Below are 14,806 nucleotides of genomic sequence, written 5' to 3' on the forward strand. Positions count from 1 at the left end.
TAACTACTGTTATCATTCCCATTTCATAGATGAGAAAAGTGAGACTCGGGTTAAATCATTTACCTGAGGTTCAAATCTAGACTTATCATGTGAAACAACTATGATAGTCTTTCTTGAAATAACCTTAGTACAATTTCTGGGCTTACGGTTCCTCAACTCATGCTGTTATCTCTCACTTTCAAATTTCCCTGCCATTTCAAAGACAAAAAAAGAAAAATTAGGTATAACCATGGTTCTGACGAGATCGGGCACGTTCAGGGTGGTATGGCCATAGACATAACCATGGTTCTGAAGTGTATTCTCTTCTTACCCACAGGAATCTGATCTGTTAAAACCTAGGTTTGTTAATAAACCAACATGTGTTCTCCTGCCAGTCCCAAAATCATATACAGGAATTCCCGGCTCCTCCGGTTGGCTTTTCTGCAGCTTTATCACCAGCAACAGAATGGGATGTTCTGTGATGTTCTTCTACAAGCAGAAGGTAAGAGACTACAGCAAGTCCTTGAATAACATCATTTCGTTCAACATTGTTTCATTATAACATTAGTGAGAAAAAATATTGATTCCCGGTCAGGGGCCACTGTTTGTGTAGATTTCGCCTTTCTCCTCATGTCCGGGTACTAGTTTCTTTCTACATTCCAAAGGTGTGCATGTTAGGTGAATTGGCATGTCTGAATTGTCTCAGCCTGAATGGGTATAGGGATGTGTTTTTGAGTGTACCCTTCAATGGAAGGTGGGCCTGTCCAGAGTTGGTTCCTGCCTTGAGCTATGAACTGCCTTATAGGCTTTAGCCACTTAAAACTCTGAACTGGAATAAGCAGGCTGGAAAAGAATTATTTGCCTTGTTAATATTAATCTTTCTTAAATGTATGGAGAACTTACATTTATTTCAGTGTTTAATATTGAAGTATTTTGGTGGTTCTTTATTTAGAAGTTTGGTGACATTTTTGTGACCAGAAATATACTGCAGGAACTTAAGTCTTGTTTATATCAATTAGCCTATGGTAAAACTGGTTTCTTTATAGTTATTTAGCTTAAACCTGCAGTTTCTGAGAATCTATCAATAACATTGAGGACTTACTGTAGTGGGGACTCAGTTGAAAACTCACCATAGAATAAGGTAAAATGAGTTTAGGACCAGGAAGTGGAGGACAAACCAGGAAAAAAAAGTTATCACCTTTGAGCTATTTGGTAAAGAGCTGTTTGTTTCTAGGACAGTTATATTTGCAAGAGAGAAAAAGACTATGCTCTTTTTCTCTTAAAAAAATGAAACTAATTGTAAAGTTTACATAGCACATATACTATAGAATAGGTCTCATATACCAGCCTTGTGAGATGTTATATACGGTAAATGAATTGAGGTCCAGAGAGTTAAGTGACTTGCCTGTTAGTTCTCTTAGTAAGTGCAGAGTTGAGATTCATTCCTTAATTCAGAATAAACAAAAAGTATCAATTACCTGTTTATGATAGTGCACTGTACTGGCACGGGCATGCTGTATACATGAAGATAAAGTCCTTTCTAGTAAGAAAATCATGCGAGGGGAGACATTCAAATAACCAGTGTATTCAAGTAACTGCAGTATGATAAATAACCTACTGGGGTAAGTATAGGCTGATACAGCAGCATCCTTTACAGACTTGAGGAGGTTGGGGGATGGGGGATAGGGAGATTTTCTTGGAAGAAGTAACCCCTTAGGGTGAGGTCTGAAGGGCAAACAGAAGTAGAAGTGAGGGAAGATTTCCCCAGGCATAGGGAACAGAATATAGAGTTGGAGAGGTGACCGGAGATTTGTGAGTGGCTCATTATGGCTACAGTGCAGGCTACATGAGGTGTATGGACCAGAGATAGTGCTAGAGGAATTAGTGGCAGCCACATAAGGTCTATAATGTTATGCTAAAGAAGTAGGTGTTATCCTCAGAACATTAGTAATTGTATTTATAGGTTTTAAGAAGGTCATGGTCAGATACCTACTTTTTATTCATCTGCTTATGATGCCACACACAAGAGGCAAAGTGTTTCACATCATAGATTTCCCTTCCAACTCCTTGGAATGTTCATTTCTTTGGCTAAAAGGAGCACCTAGATGGGAAAGCCAGGCAGTGCTTGGGCAGCTGAAATAAGGTCGGAGCAGGAGCGATGCTAACATTATCCTCACAGGGATGGGCACAGGGGACTATCAGTCACATGCTGATTTTCTAGAATCATTTGCTGGAAGCACAGGAGCACCACTACTAGACGCTCGAGCCATCTGAGGCCTCAGTCATCCCCACCACACAGGTATTGCAGCGCTTTCTGGTAGTCATGCTTGGTGTCTTGCTGGATGTAATAGTACAAGGACTTGCCATACTTTTTCTTGAATTCAGACCTGGTTTTCAACATGACCACTTCACTAAGGAAGATCATGATTCTAATCAAGACCTTGTCGTGTGTCCCCTTGCCCTTCCTGGAGTCATACAGTTGGTCAGCAAAATACAGGGGCTTGTTCAGATACCTACTTTTAGAAACAGGACTCAGGCTGCACAAGGATCACTGTGTTATTTGTGGGCAAGGATAGGAGGCTCTTTTGTAACCCACAAGAGGGGAAATGGTGGCCTGAACTAAGGCATTGCAAGTAGAGAGAAATTTCTGGCTTTTGAGCTGATAAAGAGAATTTACATAATGAACAAACTGAACCAAGAAGCAACATAGAGACAGACAGCAGGCTGACAGCTCAGCAGGAGGGAGGGAAGGTGGTTAGAGGGTGGAGGGATCTAGCAAAAAACAGAAAAGGACTCATTGCCATAGACAACAGTGTAATGATGTGGGGGGGAGGGTGGTGGAAGTGGAAGAGGGTGTAAGGGGGGCAAATGGTAATGGAAAAAATACAATAAAAATAAGTTATATATCTATCTATATTTACATATATAAATATATATATACATACATAGAATTTACAAACCTTGTTGCAGTTGAGTATAGGCTCTGTAGCCAGACCCCATGTTCAGATCTTTTTTTGCTACTTACTAATCACATAATTGTGGGCACACTACTTAAATATGCCAAAATTTACTCACATGTAATACCAACAGCTATGTCATAGGGGTCCAGTGAAGATTAAATGAATACTGGTAAACTCTTAGAAAAATACCTGGTGCTTAATAAGGACTCAAAAAGCATTAGCTTTTTAAAAATTAGATTAGATGTAATAGGTAAAGGAGAATCAACTTCTAGTGTTCAGGTTTGAACTGGGTGAACGTGATACTGTATTTTGAAATGGATGGTGTTGGTGGGTGAGGACTTCACTTTCTAGAAAGGTTGCATTGGAGGTACTTGTGGGACATCCATGTAGACGTAGCAGGCCATGGCATCGTCAGTATCTCAAGAAAGATACCTGGGCAGAGGTAGGACCTGGGAATCATCAGCAGGCTTTTCATATTTGAAGCCATGGGAGAGACTGAGACTGCCCAGGAAATGCCCATAAAGTAAGCAGGCGGTGCAGGCAGTGGATAGGGCTCAGGAGAAAACTGAGGTCTGATTGTCCACATCCAAAGCTCATGTCCTTTCTATTAGATCACAAGCAGCGTCTGTAAATTTTTTTACACCAATGTGAGTCACAAAAACTTACTGAGCGAGTATTTGACCCCCTACTCTGTATCAACTACTGGGTAAACCTCAGTGAGCAAGACAGGCGTGGATTCTGTCCTTGCTTTTAGTGAAGATGGACAATACAGATAGTTAAGTGCTATGACAGCTACAGAGTACCTCTCTGTGCCAAGGAACACCTGACCCAGACGTGGGATACAGCAGGGGGAGACTTTCTGAAAGAAGTGATGGCTAAACTACATTTTGGGTTAGCTAGGTAATAGCAGAAAGTTCCAGGAAAGCAAAAGGAACACATTTTTTTCCTTCTCCTTGAATTTCCATGGAGGGAAATTGAGAGAAGGGGCAGCACATTTGGGTTGTAGTATCTGTGCTTAGCTCATGAACATACCAGTCTGTGTGAGGTAACCAAGTGTTTGGGTTTCCTGCCAGGTGAGGTAGTCCCAGCCCACTGCTGTATCCTGTCTGCCTGCAGCCCCTTCTTCAAAGAGCGCCTGGAGCTGGAGAGGCCAGCTCAGGGATGTAAGGTGGTACTGGAGCTGGGTGGCCTGAAGATCAGGACACTTAGGAAGCTGGTGGACTTCCTGTATACCTCAGAGATGGAACTATCTCAGGAAGAAGCCCAGGATGTGCTTTCCGCTGCCCGTCAGCTCCATGTGTCTGAGCTAGAATCCCTTCAGCTAGAGGGTGGAAAGTTGGTGAAAGCCCCTCAAGGCCGAAGACTGAACCGGGAGTGTTTACAACCTCCAAGTGCTGCACCAATCTCTGCCAGGGTGGTGGCATTCAGCCACCGACCTCAAACTCCACTGCCAGTTACTCAGACTTCCTGTCCTGTTGGAGCAGTGAGATTGAAGTTGTCAGGGAAGGATGAGGGGCCCCAGGACAAAAGCAACCGACAGAATGCAGAGAACTCGTCTGGGACTCTTCTACTCAAGAGGAAGGTCAGAGCCTGCCCAGCTCCACAAGAAGAAAGCTCTTCACCATCAAGTCACAGTCAGGGATCTAAAGAGAACAAGAGTGAAGCTGCCCTTGGTCCTACAGAGCTTTCCCCACCCAGCTTGGACCCTTCTGTGGATAAGCGACTATTGCCCAGAAAGATCAAGCTGAGCCGTTCAAAGCCATCACGTGATGTCTGTACATCCAAGTCTTCCAGCATTTTAAGCGGACCCAGCTCAGTGCCTGCAGCCCCTGGTCGGCGACTTTGGCGACAGAAGAGCATAAAAGTGCCAGAAGACAAGCAGAAACCGGGGAGAGCTAGTCCTCTACATAGCACCCCAAGCCCATCCGGTCTTGGAAAGATGGGTGGGAGTAAGAAGCGGAGTCCCGAAGTCAGGGCACCTAACTCAGACTCTGCAGAGGAGGGGCAGGTTGGGAGAGTGAAACTTAGGAAGATTGTCAATGGGACCTGCTGGGAGGTAGTGCAAGAGCCTCCCCTCAAAACCTCTCAAGTCAGCCCTCACGTCCCAGAACCTGGAGACTCAGGAGAGCCTCCAGGGGCTCAGCCATCCTCAGTTAACCAACAGGAAATGTCATCTACTAGAATAGACCTGGGGCAGGACTCCCCAGTGTGCTCTACGCTAGAAGACATTCTGCTCTCTGCTAGCTGCTCCCCAGACCATCCAGTGGTGAAGTCCGAGTTTGGGTCCAGTCCAGAGCTGGTAGGGAAGGAACCTGGGTTTGATATTGACTGCAGAGAGGCATATGCATTTGATACAGCCCTGCTGGGGCAGCCCTGTGAAGCTGAAGAGTATCGAATCACAAGCGTTGCTGCCACCAATGAGCTGGAGGAGATCCTGGACTTCATGCTATGTGGCTCAGATATTGAGCCACCTACAGGACCTCTGGAGAGTCCCAGGGCTGAGGACTATAGGACTCCTAGTTATCACCTGACAGAAACAGGAAAGAACTGGATGGAAGGGGAAGAATGGGATTTACCGGACATGGAACTCTGGCCCAGGGAGCTCACAGGATTGGAAAAGGAACCTGTTGGTGAGAACAAAGAGCCACTTGAACCCATTAGCTCCCTTGTCATACCTTCTAAGATTAGTGAAGGGGAGGTGCTTTCAATAGGAGGTTCTTGGACTCAAGACCAAGAAACTACCAGCTCCCAGCCACTGGACAGTCAGAGAGACAGACTTCTCCACATTGACTCCCTTGACCCACCCCAAAGGCCCTATGGGGTCCTCTCACCTCCCTGTTCTAGCTGGGTGGAGACTGGGCCAGAAGTGTCCCTAGCAATGGAAGAAGTATTGTACCCTGCTCTAGAACCAGGCAAGGAGGTACTTAGCAAGTGCGAACCACTGGACCCACTTTCTGCCAGTCCTGAAGAGGAAGAGATTGATGTGGTAGACTGGACATCAGAAGGGAGGCTGGTACCCACTGGTATTCCCTCTGTGTGGCCTGACCCTTCCTCAGAATCAGAAACAGAGGTAGACATACTCACCTAGTAGAGTGGGGAAGGCAGCTTAGGGGCACTGGGCAGATGGGAAATGTTGGTTAGCAAAAGAGCTATTGGCAGAGGGGCTAGCACATACCCTATGTCCTGTTCTCTTGGCACAAGAGGCAGGCATACCCCTTGCTCTGTAAGTTCCACACTCCCCCTCACCCCCTGCCCGTTTTTGGGAGTTAGGCAGAACTCAAGTAGTACCATGGGTAGGAAATTATGAACTCGAACCATCTTACTTACAATTTACTTCCCATTGACAAGTGGAACAATAAACCGTGTGGTCTCCAACTCTAGTAGGTAACAGCCAAGGCCAGGTCTCCCAGGTTATGAAGCACCACTGATCCAGGGAAAATTAAGTGCACCCTCTGCAGTAATTCCATGTCAGAGAAAATGTTCCAGTAGATGTAAAGTGGTGCTGGGGTGGAACATGAAGTGGGTGGGAGTAACAGGACATTGTCCAGCACCTTATGAGTGGGGCTCATTTATTCCCTGTTTGAGAAGTCTTAGCCAAACTCCCCGCTGGGGCCAGGAAGTACTTCCATCATCACTTCCAAGAAGTGAGTTGAAAGAGAGACAGTTGCTTTAAAAAAGAATAAGTATTTACTTTTCCCCAAAAGTTTTTACAAATACTTCATACGCTTTACCAGACACCTTAGGAATTCCAGGTTAAGTGGTGACTTTAGGCTACAAAAAATGTAAGGGGGACCGATCCCATAAGGCTGGCTTTTATCCTTCACCGTAAAATTAAGTTTCACTTTATTACTCAAGTATTTTATTTCAACTTTTATTAAACAAACCAAATCCAAGAACTTTTCAGTGCCTTACTAGAGGGTTGCCTCACAACTGAACCATCATTTCTGAGGAGAAGAAACCATAGCTTCAGGCACATGACTGAAGTTTGGCCATGTCCCATCATAAATATTCCAACATCACCAGAGACAGAAGGCTGTGAAAATGAAAGAAAAAAAAAATGTTACAGAAAGGATCCAGGGAATCATACAGCCCAAGAAGACGTACGTGCTCCCCCACCCTTGACCCCAGACTCAGGAGAGCTCAAGGATTGCATCCTCCTCCCACATCTCCCTGACCATGTGCCAAAGCACTGCAGGAAGCACTAGGGATAAAGACAAGGTCAAATCCAAGTGACTAAGAGTTCCATAAAGCAGTATTGCCACGTGGGTCTATTAACAGAAAGACCGTAAGAGGGACAAAACAAGAGGGTAGGGGTAAGTATTTGTGAAATTACACAGATTTTGACAATAAAAGGGGAAAATCTCAACCCATACTAACAAACACGTGTCAGTGATTTTGTTTCATTCGTAATTGAGGGAACTGGTGGGATTTACAATCACTTCAAAGAATCAAAACACTTGCCATCAGGGATGTGGAAAATGATTTTCTTAACAACCTGTCCATACGCCCAGGGCAATAGTTAATGTCATCTTTAAAGGATATAAACTGCATTTCTAGAAATCATTTACATTACCTTCAACTCTGACTTAGCTCAAAGACAATGGAAAATGAAACATGAAGTTAACAAAGGGCACACCAGATAGAAAACACGAGAAATTTTTTCGCTGACTTCAGGTTTTCCTACAAATAAAAAGGGTTAAAAGGTATCCTCAACAGAGGAAGTAACACACTTAGTTTTGAAGAAAGTAGCTCCTGGGTGAAATACGGATTAACAGGAAGGGTTGCTTTGCAAATAGCCACATCAAGATCAACCCAATCCCTCCCTAGCCCCTCGCCATTTCAAACCTCAGCATGAGGATTTCTACCCAAACCTCTCTACGGAAGGTACTTCTTCAGCTTCTCCACCACCTCTTGCGGCTCAGGGAACTTTAGTTTGCGTGGGGGCCCCTTCTTAATCCCAGTCCAGAGCTCTGCACCTAGGGAAAGACCAAACGAAGTTACTACCTCTCCCCGCTACTGACCCTTCCTCTCCTCGGATCCATGCCCTCTCCTTCCAGACCCGGGCCCCCCACTCACTGCTGCCGTCTGGGCGCAGCAGCGTCACCTCGAAGCTGCCCCTCCGAGGTTTGGCAGGGTTCACCTTCACTGGAAGTTCCGGGGCCTCCAGGCGCAGCGCCTGGCTCAGGGCCGCGGCGTTGCGCCCGTACACGCGTCAACTTGTGCTATGGAGAGACGGCTAGAGTCAGAGACCAGGGCCCAGGGTGTAGGACGCCTTTGCTCCTTTCCCCGAGACTCTCCAGGCCCCTCACCAATGCTCGATAACTACAGTCGCTTCCTCTACTTCCTTCTGGCCGCCAGCCAACTTCTCCTGTTTCTCAGCTGCCGCGACCACTGCAGCCTCTGCCTTTCGCTTCCTCCCGCGGGAAGCCATGGCGCCTGGAGCCCAGCCCGGAACCAAGCCGACCTGGGAAGGGAACAAGGGTGGGGATGCGGCCACTGGGCGGCCACGGAGCAGTGGACGGCTTTACTGCGAGATCCAAACCGCAGGCCAAAAACTCCGCTACCCGAACAAAAACTCTCCGCAGCAGCGGAAAGCGTGGCGTGAGCGCACACGTGGCCAGTAGGCGGGACCTCCGGGCACTTCCACTCCGTACGCAGGGGGGGGTGTAAATATGGCGAGCCAGACCTAACCACGTGGGCCCGGAATCCGGTACAGCTGGGGCGGGATCCAGGCAGCTCCGAAACAAACCTGGCCTCAGGCTCTTCTGTAACCGCCAGATCGGCTAAATTGCATGCATCACGAACTCCACCCCCAGCCCCAAACATCTCCCTGGGACCTGCGGCCCAATCCCGAAATCAAGTTTAGTCTTCCGTGGTGCGGTTGATACCCTGGATTTACGGAAACTGGCTGTCCCCAACTCTCTCTAATCCTGGGTACCAATGACTGGCACTTGGTGCAACTAATGAGAATGGCCTTTGAAGTTTAGAAGTTTGGTAATACCTCTGCAGTTGCCTTACTTTTTAATACTCGAACACAACGGAGACTGCGCGAATCAAAAGGAAACCCAGTCTTTTTATTATGGAAAACCGGGAAATCTGGCGGGAAGAGTAGGTGGGAGGGTAAATGAAACCCCAATCCTGCCCAGGGGCTTTCCCTCCAGACCCCACCACACAAAGTAAGGTCTCAAACTTCTATTCCACGCCCTCCCAACCTCCATTAAAAATAGATTATCAAATACTATGTTCAGTGAGAAAGCTCTGTAGTTAAGGGTTTGTCCAATGACAAAGTTAGGTTTATAATCTTTAATGAAGGCCACAGACCAATCCAGAAGGGCCTAAGGAAGCAAGGGTCCTTGAGGGAAAAATTGTAGTGCAGACTCTGTACCCTGGCATCTTATGTTCAGGTTTGATCTACTGTAAGAGAAGTCTGTGTAGGGTCCACTAAGGAATACTGAAACCAGAGCATGGTGGAGATGTGTGAGTGGTGGGCAGCACTTGACAGTGACCCAAGCTTGGAAGGAAAGCATTTCCCCCTCCATTATATGAGACCTCTCATCGCCTTCCTCCACTGAAGTAGCTGGCCACAAGAGTGGTCGTCCTGGAGCGTGCCTGTCAATTCCCTAAATGCCTCTTGAAAACCAGAAGCAGCACTAGGCCCCACCCAGCACAGCCAAACAGGGAAAACATAAATAAAAAGTGAGACCTCAAACAAGGCTGTGGTTACAGAGGGGGCAGGGCTTCAAAGGTGCCTGGGATTGACCAGAGAGGAAGCACTAACAAGGCAGGGAACCTATTTGTCCTTCTTGCTTTCCCCATCTGGCACTGCCATGGGGTTTGGGGCCACAGGCTGCTCCTCGGGAATATTATCTCCCGCCTTCCACTGCTTCTTGGCCCGCTGATACAATTCATTCAAGCTGAATTCCCGGATCACGTTTTCCTGCACAAAAGAGATGCACACATCAGCAGGGGTGGAAGGGAAAGTTCACAGCTTGGGAAGTAACACATATTCAGGCACAGCCTAGGAAAAGAGAAAGCAAAGGACCGAAATCTACTCTAACCTAAATCTCCTCTATGGGTACCTGAAAAGTCAATAATGTTTAAGCACCCATTATGTGCCCATCACTCCGCCAAGTATAGCGACGCTATTGAATGGAATCTGAACAACCCTGTCGGTCAAGTGCTACCGTCTCCCATTTACACAAAGGAACCTGGGGCCTACAGACTAGGGCCTTTGAAACTTAATCTTAACTCATAATACCAGCAGTACTAGCAGGTCTGGTACCTGGTAGAAGCATAACATAAATTTGCTGAGTGAATTCAAAATGAGATCCAATAAAGAGTCCACACTTTCAAAGCTTGTGGCAAGTGGCAGATCTAGGGACTGAACCCAGGTTGGGCTCCAAAGCTCATCCCACTGTTTCATACCCTTCTCCAAACCACTTGCCCACTCTTTTCTGTACCTCAGAGAAAGTCCAAGAGACAGCTCGTCCTTTCTTGTCAATCTGTGGCCGCCGCATGACCTCCTTGCCACCTTGGAATAGGATCAGGGTAGGAAGCTGCTTGGTGAGGGGGGATGTGCTCACTTTGTACCTACAGGGCCCAGAAAGTACTCTGTAAATGCATCTGTACACGTCACTCAAAGTGATTCCCTGTTTAGACCATCTACCCAGGACCTTACATACCGTGTACTAACATCAGTGTAGCGTCCAACATCCACCTTCCCAAAACTTAGTCCCGTACAGTTGTATCTGAGAAGAATGTATTATTTAACACAGTGAAAGAAGAGAATGGATCAAGGGAAGTGTAAGTACAGCTATTGAAGAGGATGCCTTTGGTTGCAATGTGCAAAAACCAAGGCCCAAAACAAAGAGAGGGTAAAACCTCTCAATTTCTGTCATTCCCCTCCTCTGCACTACTTACTTGAGGGAGAGATCAGCGTAGATTGGAGCAAATGATTGGCAGTCATTAGACCAATTGGCAAAGAACTCCACAATCCAAGTGACCCTCCTGTCCCGTTCCAGCTCTTCCTGCAACACACAGGGAGGAAACAGCGAGCTGAATCACACAGGCTCCTGGAAAGGTTCAGCCCTTCGCGTCTAATTCCTCTTCAAGGCTTCCCCTCTCCATCTCCCTTGGCTCCCATGATGAACCACAGTGCACTTGACTTCCATGCTGCAGCACGGTTGCTCCTCCTAGTGAGCAGGGAGCACAACTACAAAACTACCCACAAGGGACCCAAAAAGCAGGCAGAAGGATGAGTGCTCACATCAATGGTTTTATCATTGAAGTACTTGATGTACTCAGGGCCCATGTACAGGGGAGGTTTGCACGTCATCAGGAACACTGAACACACAAAAAAAGATGTCAGAGGAAACATGTAAGGCCTTGGACAAGGATTTACTTTCAAACCAACTCAAAGACTTTAAGCACCAAAAAATACACTTTGTGGTATTCCCTTTCTCTTAAAATAAAGTCTCCGTAAGATTCTTATCGTCTAAGCCACATACATAATTAATTAGGAACAGATATGGAAGAAGAGCATGGAGAAACTGGTTTGGGATTTGGTTCCCACGACCAAGTCTTGTAGTCTCCTTACCTATGCAGAATGTGATGTAAAGCAGGCCCATGCGAATATCCAGGCGGAAGAAAAGAATGGCATTGGCCACTTTACTGAACATGAAGATGTTGCCTATATGTTGCTCCACAGTGACTGAAACACAAAGATGTCACAGGTCAGGCTGGTCGACATGCTCCTATATCCCACTCTTTGACCCCCTTCCTGGAGTACTTTGAAATGGGAGAGCGGCAAGAGGGATAAAAATCCAAGATAAAATTCAGCATTGGCATGAAATGAGGGACTAGTCTAGTAAATAATGCCTCTCATAATGAAAACACCTCTGGAGGGCTTTGGACCTTCTCATGGGAGACAGAAAAAGACTAAACTTACTGGACCTGCGGTTCTTCATCATCACAATGGCACTGAGAAACATCAGGATCTCTACTTCTCTCTGCAACAGAATCAAAGTGGCAGGAATGCCATCAGCAGAGATAATATGGGTGGGTAAGGAAGCCACATATGGAACAAAAACCAATAGATATCCTGGAGTCAGCTAAGTCATAGTATGAGAAACACCAGTCAGAACATCTAGGTTCGCCCTGGCTGGTGTGGCTGAGTGGACTGAGTGCCGGCCTGAGAACCAAAGGGTTGTCCCTCAATTCCCAGTCAGGGCACATGCCTGGGTTGAGGGCCAGGTCCCCAGTAAGGGGCACACAAGAGGCAACCACACATTGATGTTTCTCTCCCTCTTTTTCTCTTTCCATTTCCCTCTCTCTAAAAATAAATAAATAAAATCTAAAAAAAAATAAATCAATCTAGGATCAAGTTCTAACCCTGCCACAACCTGGCTGGTGCCTTTCAGTGAATCAACTGCTGAGCTGCTTTCCTCCACTTGAACAACATCTATTTAAAATACTACTGTGAAGATGAAATGATAATGAATATAAGAGTTGTATAAGTATGTATAAAACTGTGAGATATTACAACCAACTCAGTGTGACCCTGGGAAAATAGACCTTTTCCAGGGAGATTTTCTCAGCAATATTCCATTCATATAATATATGCTTATTTCATTTGTTTGGTTTTATTTACATTAAATCATTCCTCTTCACCCCATATACAGTGATAATCCATGTGCCGCCTTTAATATAATTTGAGAGCTGAAGGAGGTGTTCCAGAGCTCTCATAGGCCCTTGTCAGCAAGCATCCTTTCCCACATTCTAGAAGCTCCACTTTAGCAAAGTTAATAAAGGGGGGTGATAAACATGACAAAGAAACAAATAGGATAATTTGAAAGAATAAAAACTGCAATGACGGATAACAAGGACCATGTGAAAGAAAGCACGGGTAGAGGACAACTACAGATTGGATGGTCTGAGACCTTCCACACCTTTCTGTTTATAATACAGAGGCCAAATCATTACGTCAGACAGAACCACTAAATTGTGATTTACAGCTAGGAGTCAGGGGCCTAGGTTTTTAGCCTCAATTTCCAACAAAAAGAAACTTGCTGGATTTAGAAGTGGCCATGTAAAGTTGGGGGTTAGGGAAAATGACAGACCCCAATAAACCCATCATTAAACCTGAAAACATATTTAACACTACACTGTAGAGTATTGGTTGTTCACGGAGTGGCTGACTAGGAGCCAGGTCTCACTAGTCAGGTGATACTAACCCTGCCCAACCTCAGGTGAGATCATCATAACACACATTGTTAGCCTAGGAAAAGATCAAAATTCAGAATTCAAAGTATGGTTTCTACTGAATGTGTATCACTTTCACACTATCCTAAAGTTGAAAAATCAGAAGCCGAATCATCATAAGTCAGAGAGCATTTGCAGTTAAAATTTTTTTACCAGAGTAAAAAAAAAAATATATAAAACCTTCCAGTATTTTGCATATTATTAGACAAGAATACTCAGAGAAACTAAATAAAATTTCCCTGCATTTATTAAGTATGGCTACAGTTGAGCTAATTAATAATACTGTCTGGGAAAGCACAGAGGAAGTATGAAAGAATAAACAAGGATTGGAGAATAAAAGTAAGGGAGTGGGTTCTGGTAAAGGCCAGGACTCATTTTGGAGACTGGAAAAAAGACCAAAACTCAGAATAACCCTCCTTGCTCAGAACACAGATGCTCCTATACAGCAGAGAGCACAGAGCTTCAACTCATTGTCTGAGTGGACCCGTCCACCCCTACTCAGAAGTACAGCAAGAGATTGCAGTGCATTTTTGTAAAGATTTTATTTATTTTCAGAGAAAAGGAAAAGAAGGGAGAAAGAAAGGGAGAGAAACATCAGTTGGTCGCCTCTCGCACACACCCCCAACCAGGAACCTGGCCCACAACCCAGGCGTGTGCCCTGACTGGGGATCAAACAGGTGACCTTCAGGTCACAGGCCGGTGCTCAACCCACTGAGCCACAGCAGCCAGGGCGCGATAGATTACTTTACGATGTATTTTTTACAATTCCTTTTCAATAGGCATGAGTTTTATTTATTTTTACATTGACAGGATGCAGCATAGTTCCTAACATATAGTGCGCACTCTGGAAGTGTTAACTGAATTAAGAAATGGGTAATAACAGTGTGTAGGTGCTATGGCCAAGAGCGTGGTTTCAAATCCCAGTTGTGACCTTGGACAAGTCTCCTAATCACGCCGAGATCAATTTCTTCACCAATAAAACGGGAATACTACTACTTGTCTTGCTTATCTCACTGGCTCCTTGAGAGGCTTCACATTTGAGCGACACTGTTAAACGCTGTACCCACATGCGTCGTTTGGGCAGGGTCCCATCTTAATTAAAACACGAAGATGTTTAGATTCAATGACGGTCCAAGCCCTATACTCCAATGGTAAGTCTGCTACAGGTTCAGAACCTCCGGTGTTCTCAAAAAGGCGAACCTCGGGTCACTTGGATGCAACTGAGGGGGAAGGACGGTCAAGATAGTGGGGTCCTAAGGTGGGGGTCGCTTACCCAGTCAAAGTCACATGGGTTGCCGTCTTCGCGTTGTGTGGGGAGAGTGTGGCAGAGCGGGGGCAGCTTCCTCACGAGTAGGAAGGCAGCCGAGAGCAGGGCTGACAAAAGGTAGTAAGGTCGGGCCAGCCATCGTGAAAGGCGCGGCACTGAATACACCAGAGCAATCAAAGGTGCCAGGACCGCCATCTTCTAAGCCCGGCGGCGGCGCCAGCCGCTCTCCGACGTCGGTGGGTCTCGCCCCGCCTCTCTCTCCTTTGAGACTTCCATTGGGCCGAGTCTCGGATGCACCGCCTCAGGTCCCGGAAGTACGTCTCTGATTGGACGCTAGGTA

At 46.0% G+C, this 14,806-nt stretch overlaps 3 protein-coding genes across 4 annotated transcripts; 1 reads left to right on the forward strand and 2 right to left on the reverse strand.

Annotated features, from left to right (window-relative positions):
* The first annotated feature begins 357 nt into the window (after nt 1–357).
* On the forward strand, nt 358–6,127 carry BTBD18 (BTB domain containing 18). Its single transcript, XM_024577753.3, has 2 exons — nt 358–481; nt 4,013–6,127. The coding sequence occupies exons 1-2, from the start codon at nt 358–360 to the stop codon at nt 6,025–6,027; spliced, it is 2,139 nt and encodes a 712-aa protein (XP_024433521.2). The 3' UTR covers nt 6,028–6,127.
* A 667-nt stretch (nt 6,128–6,794) lies between these two features.
* SELENOH (selenoprotein H) lies at nt 6,795–8,516 on the reverse strand (the record flags this gene model as incomplete). The annotated part of the gene is given in 4 exon segments (XM_024577758.3): nt 6,795–6,972; nt 7,785–7,915; nt 8,016–8,161; nt 8,249–8,516. Coding segments are annotated over 3 exon segments (369 nt in total). The 3' UTR covers nt 6,795–6,972; nt 7,785–7,814.
* A 476-nt stretch (nt 8,517–8,992) lies between these two features.
* On the reverse strand, nt 8,993–14,720 carry TMX2 (thioredoxin related transmembrane protein 2). Of its 2 annotated transcripts, XM_024577774.4 has the most exons (8): nt 14,473–14,714; nt 11,887–11,947; nt 11,536–11,649; nt 11,206–11,282; nt 10,860–10,966; nt 10,622–10,687; nt 10,400–10,529; nt 8,993–9,876 (listed from the first exon to the last, which is right to left on the reverse strand). In XM_024577774.4, the coding sequence occupies exons 1-8, from the start codon at nt 14,659–14,661 to the stop codon at nt 9,730–9,732; spliced, it is 891 nt and encodes a 296-aa protein (XP_024433542.1). In that variant the 5' UTR covers nt 14,662–14,714; the 3' UTR covers nt 8,993–9,729. The 2 variants fall into 2 exon arrangements, with proteins under 2 accessions (XP_024433542.1, XP_024433543.1); XM_024577775.4 differs by lacking the exon at nt 8,993–9,876 and having other exon boundaries at nt 10,401–10,529; nt 10,633–10,687; nt 14,473–14,720.
* Nucleotides 14,721–14,806: the final 86 nt, after the last annotated feature.

The sequence above is a fragment of the Desmodus rotundus genome, chromosome 5, assembly GCF_022682495.2.
Source record: "Desmodus rotundus isolate HL8 chromosome 5, HLdesRot8A.1, whole genome shotgun sequence".
Taxonomy (NCBI): domain Eukaryota; kingdom Metazoa; phylum Chordata; class Mammalia; order Chiroptera; family Phyllostomidae; genus Desmodus; species Desmodus rotundus.

What these genes read in the sequence shown, in the direction of transcription:
- BTBD18 (XM_024577753.3), top strand. Translation starts at nt 358, where the DNA reads ATGTGTTCTCCTGCCAGTCCCAAAATCATATACAGGAATTCCCGGCTC. An exon ending in TGTTCTTCTACAAGCAGAAG is followed by an intron (nt 482 to 4,012) that starts GTAAGAGACTAC and finishes GTTTCCTGCCAG; the next exon opens with GTGAGGTAGTCCCAGCCCAC.
- TMX2 (XM_024577774.4), bottom strand. Translation starts at nt 14,661, where the DNA reads ATGGCGGTCCTGGCACCTTTGATTGCTCTGGTGTATTCAGTGCCGCGC. An exon ending in TACGCTGATCTCTCCCTCAA is followed by an intron (nt 10,688 to 10,859) that starts GTAAGTAGTGCA and finishes CATTCTTCTCAG; the next exon opens with ATACAACTGTACGGGACTAA. An exon ending in TACACTGATGTTAGTACACG is followed by an intron (nt 10,530 to 10,621) that starts GTATGTAAGGTC and finishes TGGGCCCTGTAG; the next exon opens with GTACAAAGTGAGCACATCCC.